At 43.8% G+C, this 12,541-nt stretch overlaps 1 protein-coding gene across 1 annotated transcript in view; it reads left to right on the top strand.

The window, feature by feature from the left end:
• LOC110173713 (signal peptide, CUB and EGF-like domain-containing protein 1) overlaps positions 1–12,044 on the top strand; it is a gene marked incomplete at its 5' end in the record, with an annotated part of 198,737 nt that extends 186,693 nt beyond the window's left edge. Inside the window, 8 exons of the mRNA XM_055160027.1 lie at positions 1,682–1,885; positions 3,540–3,701; positions 4,052–4,219; positions 6,314–6,475; positions 7,666–7,863; positions 8,472–8,624; positions 9,997–10,076; positions 11,877–12,044. Of these exons, the coding sequence (XP_055016002.1) occupies positions 1,682–1,885; positions 3,540–3,701; positions 4,052–4,219; positions 6,314–6,475; positions 7,666–7,863; positions 8,472–8,624; positions 9,997–10,076; positions 11,877–12,029 (1,280 nt within the window). The remainder of the gene's footprint in view (positions 1–1,681; positions 1,886–3,539; positions 3,702–4,051; positions 4,220–6,313; positions 6,476–7,665; positions 7,864–8,471; positions 8,625–9,996; positions 10,077–11,876) is intronic.
• Positions 12,045–12,541: the final 497 nt, after the last annotated feature.

The raw sequence follows: 12,541 nt of genomic DNA, 5'->3' as shown, positions 1-12,541 counted from the left end.
ATTAAAATATTTAATCGCGATTAATCTCATTAATGTCATCGTTAAATTGCGATTAATCACAAATTAATCATGCATTTTTGTCCCTTGATTCATCATTTTGATCCTCTTATCAACACAGAAAAGTGGACGGGCTTTGTGCAAATGTTTTTTTTATTGCAAACCAGAACAGTTGTCAGTGAGAGTCAGTCTGAGTTGGATGTTCCTCTCTCATGTTCCACTTTGATGAAGAGTGAAGAGCCTCTTGTCTTCAGAACAGTTAAAGACACTGAAGTTCCCTCTGCAGGTGAATTACTGCTCTGTGACCTGAGGTTGTTTTCATGACTGAGGGACGTCCAGTCATCTCCAGTCAGACAAACTGTGTGTGTGTGTGTGTGTGTGTGTGTCTGCCCCAACGCTGCTGGACTCAGGACACTCTCACACTGGGACTTTAGACCCGTGCTGTGCTAAAACACAATCGTGTCGGTTTCTGTGGCCACACACACTCACTGCACAACTGAACCGAGCCACGACCCGATGATGTCATGACATGGCGCTGTTTGTTTACATGTCGCCAACGCTTTTAGGGGAGAAATAAGTCCAGCAGCAGAAATATCTATGAAACAGTGAGACAGATGTGAGTCCACACCTCTGTGAGTTTATGGAGATAAAAACAGCACCGAGCAGTGAGGACAGACAGAGGAGAGCGACTGTAACACTTCTGTCTCTGTCACAGTCCTTATTGAAGGTCAGCACACATTTGTTGTATGTTTTGGAGCAACTTTATTTTGTATGAGTAACATCAGCAGTATGAGTAACATCAGCAGTATGAGTAACATCAGCAGTATGAGTAACATCAGCAGTATGAGTAACATCAGCACACGGGGCTCGTATAGTAAAGTCTTGTGCTTGTACGTACATGAGGCGCTGTCCCACACTGTGCTTTGGTCCACCTCCTCCAGCCAGGAGTTTTCAGTTTGGTACAAATTGTTTTCCTTCGGCAGTAGCTCGGTTGGTGGAGCATTCGCCCACTGATCTGAAGGTTGGTGGTTTGAATCCAGCTCTCGACATAAAACATCACAGGTTGAGCGGTCAGATCCACTGACCCACAGGTTGCTGGTGTGATTCCAGCTCCCACAGATGAATGCTGTCGTTGTGTCCTTGGGCAAGACACTTAACCCACCTTGCCCACAGTGTCTGCGTACACTGGTGTGTGAATGTGTGAGTGGTTCCTTGTTGTGAAGTGCTTTGAGTGCCTTGAAGGTGGAAAAGCGCTATAGAAAAATGTGACCATTTACCATTTACCTTTCCTTTCCTTTAGTTTGGATTGGATCCTGTAGTTTTTCTAACAGTGTCCACAGCTAATGAAAAAAAATAGTTCACTAGGTCACAAAGAACGTGAATCTCATAATAAAAAAATAAATAAACACAATATTTTTGACAGCACTAAACAAAATATAACGAGTTTGTGGAGCTGATTCCAAACACAGAACGAGAAGTAGAAACATTTGTGGATCTGAATTTTGTAGTTTTCTCTCAAAAACTGTGAATCTCCAGTAGACTTATATAAACCGCTGCACATCATCTGTATGGACTTTTTTCCTCGTCTTGTACATCACACATTTGTTCTCCAGACCCCTCGAACTGTTCTTGTATCATTTCTCTCCGTGTTTCTTGACTGTTTTCTTTTCTCGTGTGGTTTCAGACTCGTGTAACATGGAGTGTGTGCGCGAGAGGACCCGGCTGAAGCTGCAGAGCGCCCTGAGGACCCTGAGGAAGTCCATCAACAAGCAGCAGTTCTACATCCAGTTCTCGGGGACGGAGTACGAGGTGGCGCAGAGACCGTCCCGCGCTGTAGAGGGCGCCGAGGCCTGCAGCACGGGGCAGGTGCTCAGGGAGGGAAAGTGTGGTACGTACACGCCACAGACTGAGTGTGGACAAGGACGACACGAACCTGAAAACTGCTGTGTTTCAAACAGGAAGTGAGCATGGGCGCGCTTCTGGCTCCATCAGTATTTATACTGAATTCTCTTGAACGTCAGTAGTTGATAAACCTGAGTCTCCTGACGTCTGTTGTAAATGTGTTCCACTTCAACACTCGGGGAAAATATGGAGCCCAAGAAAGTTTAATGTATCGTCAGGTGTCGCTCGCTCCTGATAATAAATCAAGTCTGTTAGATAAATGTTACCTGTCAACCACTTAATTACGGCAGTTTGACTTTTACATGTTCAGAAAAAAACTTGTGTTACTGTCAAATGATGTGAAAGAAAAGTCTAAAGCTGAGTTCAAACTGAGGCGTCCAAAAAACACGCTGGACGCCCCGAGTTGGAGCCTTTACATTTGACTTTAAACGCCTCGGACGCTCGTCTTGGACGCTGTGGACCAACGGGCGTTCGTTGCCGTGGAAACAAGCGCCATTTCCCAGTCTTTTCCTGGGGCGATGGCAGACCAGGCTGAGAGAGATTTTAGTGCACGGGTCTCCAACCTTTTTTCTCCGGTGAGTTACCTTTATGAAATAAAAATGCCAGAGAACTACCAATATCAGATGTTACAAAGAAACTAAGTAAATATAGACGGGGAACAGTTGGATGAAACATAAACCATTGTCCATTTATTGGTGCACCAAGTTAGGCATCAAAATGACACTTTTCCAATAGTAATTAATCAAATTTTACTTACCCACAATACATAGAATTCTGAAATCCCTTGGTGAGCCACATGGAAGAGGGTGGAGAGTTACTGGTACCTTCCAAGCTACAGGTTGGAGACTCCTGCTCTAAGTTTTTTTTATTACATAAAACCACCAGCAGAGAACACTGGCTCAGCGGTTGCGGCGTGTTTATATTTATACTCCGCTAATGTTTGTGGCTCCTTGATGCGGTTCTTGTCCTCATCCTTGATGAGGGTCTTTCTCTTTCTTCTCCTTCTTCCGGATAATAACGTCGCTACATCACTGGACAGTCGTCCCTGACTGGTTGACGTCCAGAGCGTTGACGCCTGAACGCTCAAGACATGTCACATCGACGCCAGATTCGCCCTGGACGTGCGTCCACACAGAGTTTGCATATAAAGTGACTTTGAATGTCACTACAAAAGTTTTCTCTACATAAACAACTTAACAAATCAAAATGTCAAAAAGACAGTTCTCCTCGTTCACTGTGAGCACCAACATTTTAGCTGTGACATAAATCCAACTGAATCTTTGGCGCCAAACTCGCCCGAGTTTGTGTTTCAGAACCTGATCTGATTGATCGTTCCATTGGACTTTCTCGAGGTGGAGGTCGGTTTTCCCCAAGTCCAGAGCTCAACAGACAGACTAACTGTTCTGTTAATGTTCATATTTTGATTTAGGGAAAAAATAGTGAAATAAAAACCCCAGGATCATGTAGAGTGGGTTAATACGAACATTTAAGACCAACATGAGGAGCCTGACAGCAGCAGGAACAGAGAGGGGAGAGTTCATGGAGCCAGAAACACGCCCGCGCTCACTTCCTGTTTGACATGCGGCGGCGAGTGGATCATCTGTGTCCATTTATGTAACCGTCTGTTGTGTCGTCCTCAGTGAGCTGCGCCGCGGGGACCTTCTACAGCGGCGAGCAGGACCAGTGTCTCCCCTGTCCTCCAGGGACGTACCAGGACACAGTGGGACAACTGTCCTGCGAACCCTGCCCCAGCACCGAGGGACCGGGGATCAGCGGAGCCAGGAACGTCTCCCAGTGTGGAGGTAAGACCCAAACATCTCCAAACATCTCCAAACATCTCCCAGTGTGGAGGTAAGACCCAAACATCTCCAAACATCTCCAAACATCTCCCAGTGTGGAGGTAAGACCCAAACATCTCCAAACGTCTCCCAGTGTGGAGGTAAGACCCAAACATCTCCAAACATCTCCCAGTGTGGAGGTAAGACTCAAAAACTACTCCTGTAATTTTCAACATGTTTTTCATCTTTTCTTCTCAGTTTACTTCTGTACTTGATATTTACAGCAGGTTTTATTCACCAGTTTGAGTCCAAATGAGAGAATCACTCAAACCTGTCGGACGTTCTTCAGGTCCCTCACATGTGTCTCTCCTCAGGCCAGTGCCCGGCGGGTCAGTTCTCGTCCGACGGGTTCCGTCCGTGCCAGCTGTGCCCGGTGGGGACGTTCCAGCCTGAAGTGGGCAGAGTTCTGTGCTTCTCGTGCGGAGGAGGACTCATGACCAAACACCAGGGCTCTGTGTCCTTCAGGGACTGTGAGGCCAAAGGTGAGAACCTGCACATGACCCTGTCATGACCCTGTCACATTATGACCCGTCACATCATGACCCCTGTCACATCATGACCCCTGTCACATATGAGTGTACGTCAGACACCAGAGGGAGGAGGGTCAAAGGTCAAGGTCAGGGTCAAGGTTCATTTATACCTCACATTTAAAAACAGAAAGTGCAGAATAATATAAATACAGATATATAAATATAAAAAATACACAGTAAACATGTGCAGCTGGTGGAGGGTCCACCACCTGCTCGTCTCCATGGAAACACTATTGCTTTGTCTAGAATGTTCCACAGTGTAGATTAAACCTCATCTATCAGGAGATGAGCGGATCACAGCACTGTGCTACATTACAGGTCAGATCTGTGGAGAGGCGCCCATGTTCACAGAAGGAATTACTGTCTGTTACATACAAATGTTTAAAGTCACACCATGGAACATTCCAGGCAACAACCACACCAGCTTTTCAAAGTCTGATCTCGTCAGGTCTCAAGTTCAGCAGGTCTGGACTGGACTTGGATGGAGACACTGAGAACATCAGGAGACACAGGGGGCGCTAGTGTCACCTGCCATTGTGTCCTTAGGCAAGACACTTCACCCACACTGCCTCATGAGAAAGTGGAGTGTGTGAGTGTGTGTGATGGTGGTGGTGGGAGGGGCCGATGGGGCAGATTGGCAGCCTTGCTTCTGTCAGTCTGTCCCAGGGCAGCTGTGGCTACAATAGTCTTTTTGTGTCTTGAAAGACGCTGTGCAAATGTAATGATTCATTCATTATAACAAATCCATAACATCTCCATGGAGACGAGCAGGTGACAGACCCTCCACCAGAAAAGTTACACAGTGCATCTTTAAGAGTTCATTTAAATACTAATTGTTTAATAGTTTGCAGTGACGTCACACTGGGGGTGTCCTGTGTGTAAGTCTATGAATGTTCAGCAGTTACCATGGTGACACAATTCACACATTCACAAACACTGCAGGAATATTTTAAATGGTCTGAAAACTCAAGAAAAAAAACACAGAAGTGATTTAAAGAGCAAATTTTAATTGTCCGATGATCAGTTCAGCTCCTCGAGTGTTCAGAGTTTGATTATCAGCAGAAAGATGAGAACGACTCACACGGAACAACATCAGAACATCAGAACATCATCAGAACTTCAGAACATCAGAACATCAGAACATCAGAACATCAGAACATCAGAACATTCAGAACATCAGAACATCAGAACATCAGAACATCAGAACTTCAGAAGAACATCAGAACATCAGAACATCAGAACATCAGAACATCAGAACATCAGAACATCAGAACATCAGAACATCAGAACATCAGAACTTCAGAACATCAGAACTTCAGAACATCAGAACATCAGAACATCAGAACTTCAGAACTTCAGAACATCAGAACATCAGAACATCAGAACATCAGAACATCAGAACATCAGAACATCAGAACATCAGAACATCAGAACATCAGAACATCAGAACATCAGAACTTCAGAACATCAGAACATCAGAACATCAGAACATCAGAACATCAGAACATCAGAACATCATCAGAACATCAGAACATCAGAACATCAGAACATCAGAACAGAACATCAGAACATCAGAACATCAGAACATCAGAACATCAGAACATTCAGAACATCAGAACATCAGAACATCAGAACATCAGAACATCAGAACATCAGAACATCAGAACATCAGAACATCAGAACTCAGAACATTCAGAACATCAGAACATCAGAACATTCAGAACATTCAGAACATCAGAACATCAGAACATCAGAACATCAGAACATCAGAACATCAGAACTTCAGAACATCAGAACATCAGAACATCAGAACACGACCTGAAGCTCACAGGAGTCAGTTTAGTGAAATACACACAGTTAAACTGTAGATTCTCCATAAAGACTCTCACCTGTCCTGTCTGTGTGGTCATAATGCACCTGTCCTGTCTGTGTGGTCATAATGCACCTGTCCTGTCTGTGTGGTCATAATGCACCTGTCCTGTCTGTGTGGTCATAATGCACCTGTCCTGTCGTTGTTAATAATGCTCCTGTCGTGTGTTTGGGCAGTGCACTGCGCTCCGGGACACTTTTATAACTCCAGCACACATCGGTGCATCCGTTGTCCCCTCGGCTCGTATCAGTCGGAGTTTGGACAGAACTACTGCATCACCTGCCCCGGGAACACCACCACCGACTTCGACGGAGCCACAAACGTCTCACACTGCAAGAGTAAGAACCGGAACCAGGACCAGGACTAGGACCAGACCGGGACTGGAGCAGGACTGGACCAGGACTGGACCAGGAATGGAGCAGGAATGGACTGGAACTGGAGTGGGACTGGAGAAGGACTAGAACAGGACTGGAGCGGGACTGGACCGGGACTACAGTGGGACTAGAGCGGGACTGGACCGGGACTGGACCGGGACTAGACCGGGACTAGAGCGGGACTGGACCGGACTGACGGGACTGGAGGACGGGACTGGAGCGGGACTGGACCGGGACTGGAGACGGAGGTACTGGATCGGGACTGGAGCGGGACTGGACCGGGACTGGAGCGGGACTGGAGCGGGACTGGAGGGACTGGATCGGGAGTGGAGCGGGACTGGAGTGGGACTGGACCGGGACTGGAGCGGGACTGGACCAGGACTGGACCGGGACTGGACCGGGACTGGAGTGGGACTGGACAGGGACTGGACTGGGACTGGACTGGGACTGGACCGGGACTGGACCGGGACTGGACCAGGACTGAACCAGGACTAGAGCAGGACTGGACGGGACTGTAGCAGGAATGGACTGGAACTAGAGTGGGACTGGAGAAGGACTAAACCAGGACTGGACCAGGACTAGAGCGGGACTAGAGCAGGACTGGACCAGGACTAGAGCAGGACTAGACCAGTCTAAAGTATGACTAAAATAGGACTAGACCAGGACTGAACCAGGACTAAACCAAGACTAGACAGGGACTGGACCAGAACTAAACAAGGACTAAACCAGGACTAGCCTTGGAATGAACCAGGACTGAACCAGAATTAGGCCAGGACTAGACCAACATGAACGAAGACTGAACCAGGACTAGACCAGGACTAAACCAGGATGAACCAGGACTGAATCAGAACTAGACCATTTCTAAACTAGGACTAAAGCAGGATTAAACCAGGCCTGTAAAACTGAACTAAACCAGGACTAAACCGGGACTACAGCAGAACTAGACCAGGACTAAACCAGGACTAAACCGGGACTACAGCAGAACTAGACCAGGACTAAACCAGGACATAAACATGATTTGACAGAGTAACCAAAGCCACAGCAGAAATAAGAACTTGACCTGACCAGGACTAGACCAGGTCTAAACCAGGACTGAACCAGGTCTGAACCAGGTCTGAACCAGGTCTAACCCGGGTCTTTGTGGTCCTCCTCAGACCAGCTGTGTGGGGGGGAGCTGGGGGAGTACACGGGCTACATCGAGTCCCCGAACTACCCCGGAGATTACCCCTCGAACGTGGACTGTGTGTGGACCATCAACCCGCCCCACAAGAGACGCATCCTCATCGTGGTCCCTGAGATCTTCCTCCCGATCGAAGACGAGTGCGGCGACGTGCTGGTCATGAGGAAGAGCGGTAAACACACTACGAACATCACGAACTTTGACTTTTTTACTCTTTTTGCTTCATTCACGTTTTTTCCACGAATCCATAAATCCAAAGTTTTCTCTGAGGCTCAGAAATGCTCTGTCAGTTTGTCATTCTGCCAGTTTTGTTGTGTCATAGATAAAAATCTAGACTTTTCCTGTGCAGTTGAAGCATGTTTAAAGGAGAATTAAAGGTTGTATAGATCAGTGTTTTCTAAAGTTTTTTTCTGGAGATCCATATTTTAAAAATCCCAAGTCAATAGACATTTATAGAATTTATTCTCAGCCCATTTTTAAATTAGAGAATTTACCAGTTTTGGAAGATATTTTAGTTCACATAATAAAATCATTTATTTATTAAATTAATTTAAATATTTTTTTAATTTATTAAAATGTATTTATTTAAATTTATTTTTGGCCTCATTTGTCATTTTAAGCTTCGCCTATAGAAGACTTTGTGCTCGATTAATTTCTTTGTGTTGCATTTGAGTCCGAGTTTCCTGCATGATAATAATAATAATAATAATAATAATAATAATAATAATAATGTGTTTTGCTGTGTTTTATTGTGTTTTTGTTGTGTTTTTGCCGCTGTAGCTCTGCCCACGTCCATCACCACCTACGAGACGTGTCAGACGTACGAGCGTCCCATCGCCTTCACCTCCCGCTCCAGACGCCTCTGGATTCAGTTCAAATCCAACGAAGCAAACTCCGGGAAGGGCTTCCAGGTGCCCTACGTCACCTACGACGGTACAAACGCACACAACACACACGACACACACACAACACACACAACACACACACGACACACACAAACAAACACACATACTAACACAAACACACACACACACAGCTGCTGTTTTCAAATGGTCTTTTTGACAGTGTTTGCTAACGTGTGTATTGTGTCACCATGAAAACTGCTAAACATTTCTCCATAAACATACATGTAGGACACCCCCAGCGTGATGTTAGTGCAAAGTATAAATACATTTACTGTCACCTACAACAATACAGCGCCTTTAAAACTACTGCTCTTTGCTCTGTTTCCCTTTCGACCTGTTGTTTATAACTCAGATGTACTGTCTGTGCACTGCTGTATTTTTATACTTTATTTTTACTTGTACATTTGTATTATTTTGCTTTATTTGACACATGTTTGTTGCTCTTTTTACTACTTATTTAGAATGTATTATTACATTTATATTTCTTCTGTTTGTTATTATATTATATTGTGATGAGTGAGCTGCTGTGTCCAAGTCATTTCACTGTGGATCAATAAAGTCACTTTCACACTGAAACATATCACCGTATCGTATACGATTTGTGCCGAGACACGTGGTTTCTGTGTCCGCAATCAAAGTCTTCCCTCCACAGAGTAATGTGAAACAGCCTGAAACACTAGTCACATGACTAGGCCGCCACAACGTCACATGGGCAGTAAAAACAAGGAAGTGCAGCACCGTGTCTGAAGTTGTAGCAGCCGATTTCAAGTTCAAATATTTGTGCAGAGAAACGCAAATCTATTACACAAATCTTTTTTAATTGATGAACTCTTTCTTTTACAAAATATTATAATATTATGAACAACCTGAAACTTTAAGAAAAATAAAATTTCAACATTTAAAATATTTTAGTAGAAAATCACCCAAGGGCCACGGGCCACATTAAAGGTCTTGGAGGGCCGGATCTGGCCCCCGGGCCTTATGTTTGACACCTGTGGATTAAAGTGTTTTCCTCAATATCGTCACATGACGATGTCACAAACTCAGAGAATCAGAAGGAGCGAGTCACAGTGTCGTGTCCAATCAGGACGAGACTCGAGCTCCTACATCAGAGGATCAGAGTTTTCAGGAGTCCCACAGTCCCCATCACATCTGGACCAACATGAACTCGTGGAGCTGGAGGCACAAGATCGTTCAGACTCTGGAGACGTTTTCCATCGGATTAGTGTGAACGAACCCTGTACACACAACAACACCACTTGAATACACACCAGTGTGAACGGGGCCTGACTCTATAAACACATACTGTAAACTCACGTGTTTCCTCTGCACATGCTCAGTCGTGCTCTGTGCTCTGTGCTGTTCTGATGTGTCTCGTATCGTGTGTGTTTGTTGTGCAGAGGATTATCAGCAGCTCATCGAGGACATCGTGAGAGACGGTCGACTCTACGCCTCAGAAAACCATCAGGAAATATTAAAGGTAACGCTGTCCTCTTTTTGTTCTGGGAGTGTGTAAAATCCCTCAGTCGTCAGGGTAGAATCCATGACAAAGGAGAAACTCAACTTGTCAATAAATGTTTGTCAACTGGACAAACGTTTATTTAAGTTGAAAACATTTCACAGCTCCAAATTGAATTTCAGTAAATTTAGGCAACGATTTACCTAATCTGTCGTGTTTCTCTTCAAATAAAAGTGTAAAGTGTGTTTTTGTCGCATTTCTTCAGAATAAAAGTGTAAAGTGTGTTTTTGTCAGGTTTCTTCAGGATAAAAGTGTAAAGTGTGTTTTTGTCGTGTTTCGCTTCAGGATAAAAGGGTAAAGTGTGTTTTTGTCGCGTGTGTAAAGTGTGTTTTTGTCGCATTTCGCATCAGGATAAAAGTGTAAAGTGTGTTTTTGTCGTGTTTCGCTTCAGGATAAAAGTGTAAAGTGTGTTTTTGTCGTGTTTCGCTTCAGGATAAAAGTGTAAAGTGTGTTTTTGACGCGTTTCGCTTCAGGATAAAAGTGTAAAGTGTGTTTTTGTCGCGTTTCACTTCAGGATAAAAGTGTAGTGTGTTTTTGTCGCGTGTGTAAAGTGTGTTTTTGTCGCGTGTGTAAAGTGTGTTTTTGTCGCGTTTCTTCAGGATAAAAGTGTAAAGTGTGTTTTTGTCACGTTTCTTCAGGATAAAAGTGTAAAGTGTGTTTTTGTCGCGTTTCGCTTCAGGATAAAAGTGTAAAATGTGTTTTTGTTGTCTCTTCAGGATAAAAGTGTAAAGTGTGTTTTTGTCGCATTTCGCATCAGGATAAAAGTGTAAAGTGTGTTTTTGTCGCATTTCTTCAGGATAAAAGTGTAAAGTGTGTTTTTGTCGCGTGTGTAAAGTGTGTTTTTGTCGCATTTCTTCAGGATAAAAGTGTAAAGTGTGTTTTTGTCGCGTGTGTAAAGTGTGTTTTTGTCGCTTTTCGCTTCAGGATAAAAGTGTAAAGTGTGTTTTTGTCGCGTTTCTTCAGGATAAAAGTGTAAAGTGTGTTTTTGTCACGTTTCTTCAGGATAAAAGTGTAAAGTGTGTTTTTGTCGCGTTTCGCTTCAGGATAAAAGTGTAAAATGTGTTTTTGTTGTCTCTTCAGGATAAAAGTGTAAAGTGTGTTTTTGTCGCATTTCGCATCAGGATAAAAGTGTAAAGTGTGTTTTTGTCGCATTTCTTCAGGATAAAAGTGTAAAGTGTGTTTTTGTCGCGTGTGTAAAGTGTGTTTTTGTCGCTTTTCGCTTCAGGATAAAAGTGTAAAGTGTGTTTTTGTCGCGTTTCACTTCAGGATAAAAGTGTAAAGTGTGTTTTTGTCGCATTTCGCTTCAGGATAAAAGTGTAAAGTGTGTTTTTGTCGCATGTGTAAAGTGTGTTTTTGTCGCGTTTCTTCAGGATAAAAGTGTAAAGTGTGTTTTTGTCACGTTTCTTCAGGATAAAAGTGTAAAATGTGTTTTTGTTGCGTTTCTTCAGGATAAAAGTGTAAAATGTGTTTTTGTTGTCTCTTCAGGATAAAAGTGTAAAGTGTGTTTTTGTTGTTTCTCGTCAGGATAAAAGTGTAAAGTGTGTTTTTGTCATGTCTCTTCAGGATAAAAGTGTAAAGTGTGTTTTTGTTGCGTTTCACTTCAGGATAAAAGTGTAAAGTGTGTTTTTGTTGTTTCTCGTCAGGATAAAAGTGTAAAGTGTGTTTTTGTTGTTTCTCTTCAGGATAAAAATGTAAAATGTGTTTTTGTTGTTTCTCGTCAGGATAAAAGTGTAAAAGTGTGTTTTTGTCGTGTTTTTTCAGGATAAGAAGTTAATCAAAGCTTTGTTCGACGTCCTGGCTCATCCTCAGAACTACTTCAGATACACGGCCCAAGAGTCCAAGGAGATGTTCCCCAGGTCCTTCATCAAACTGCTCCGCTCCAAAGTCACGCGCTTCCTACGGCCGTACAAATAAGACTCCGCCCCCTCCGCTCCCCCCCCCGCCACTCCCTGTGCGCCTGTCGGGGTCTGCTCCTGCCAGGGTCTGAACCTGTCGCCTGCTCTCTGACCTCGTTGTCTTCTCTTCTGTCTCTCTTCTGTTTTTTTTTTTTTTTTTCGCTTTTCGAGTCCTGTGATATGCATCGTCCGGGTTTTAGGAAAACTTTTGTACTTTATATTTTCACGTTTCTTTATTTAAACAAAGGTTAAAAAAAAACAGATCACGCCACCAGCAGAGGGCGCAGGGACACAGGAACACCGTCTTTTCAAACGAGCTCAAAACATTCAGCTGCTATTTGACATTTTAAGTTGCATTTTAGGAAGACGGGTTCACGGATTAACACTTGATGATGTCACAAAGTGGAACTAAAGAGTACACATGCGGAATAACATAATGTATTTATTTAATTGATAAAATATGAAAACGTCAAGACTTTTAGATGAATGTTGTGATTTAAAATGTGTAAATTAAAACAGAATGATCCACAG

This window comes from Boleophthalmus pectinirostris, unplaced genomic scaffold, assembly GCF_026225935.1.
Source record: "Boleophthalmus pectinirostris isolate CB_2022bp ecotype Guang Dong unplaced genomic scaffold, ASM2622593v1 HiC_scaffold_2826, whole genome shotgun sequence".
Taxonomy (NCBI): Eukaryota; Metazoa; Chordata; class Actinopteri; order Gobiiformes; family Gobiidae; genus Boleophthalmus; species Boleophthalmus pectinirostris.
This window is presented reverse-complemented; position numbering and strand designations above follow the sequence as displayed.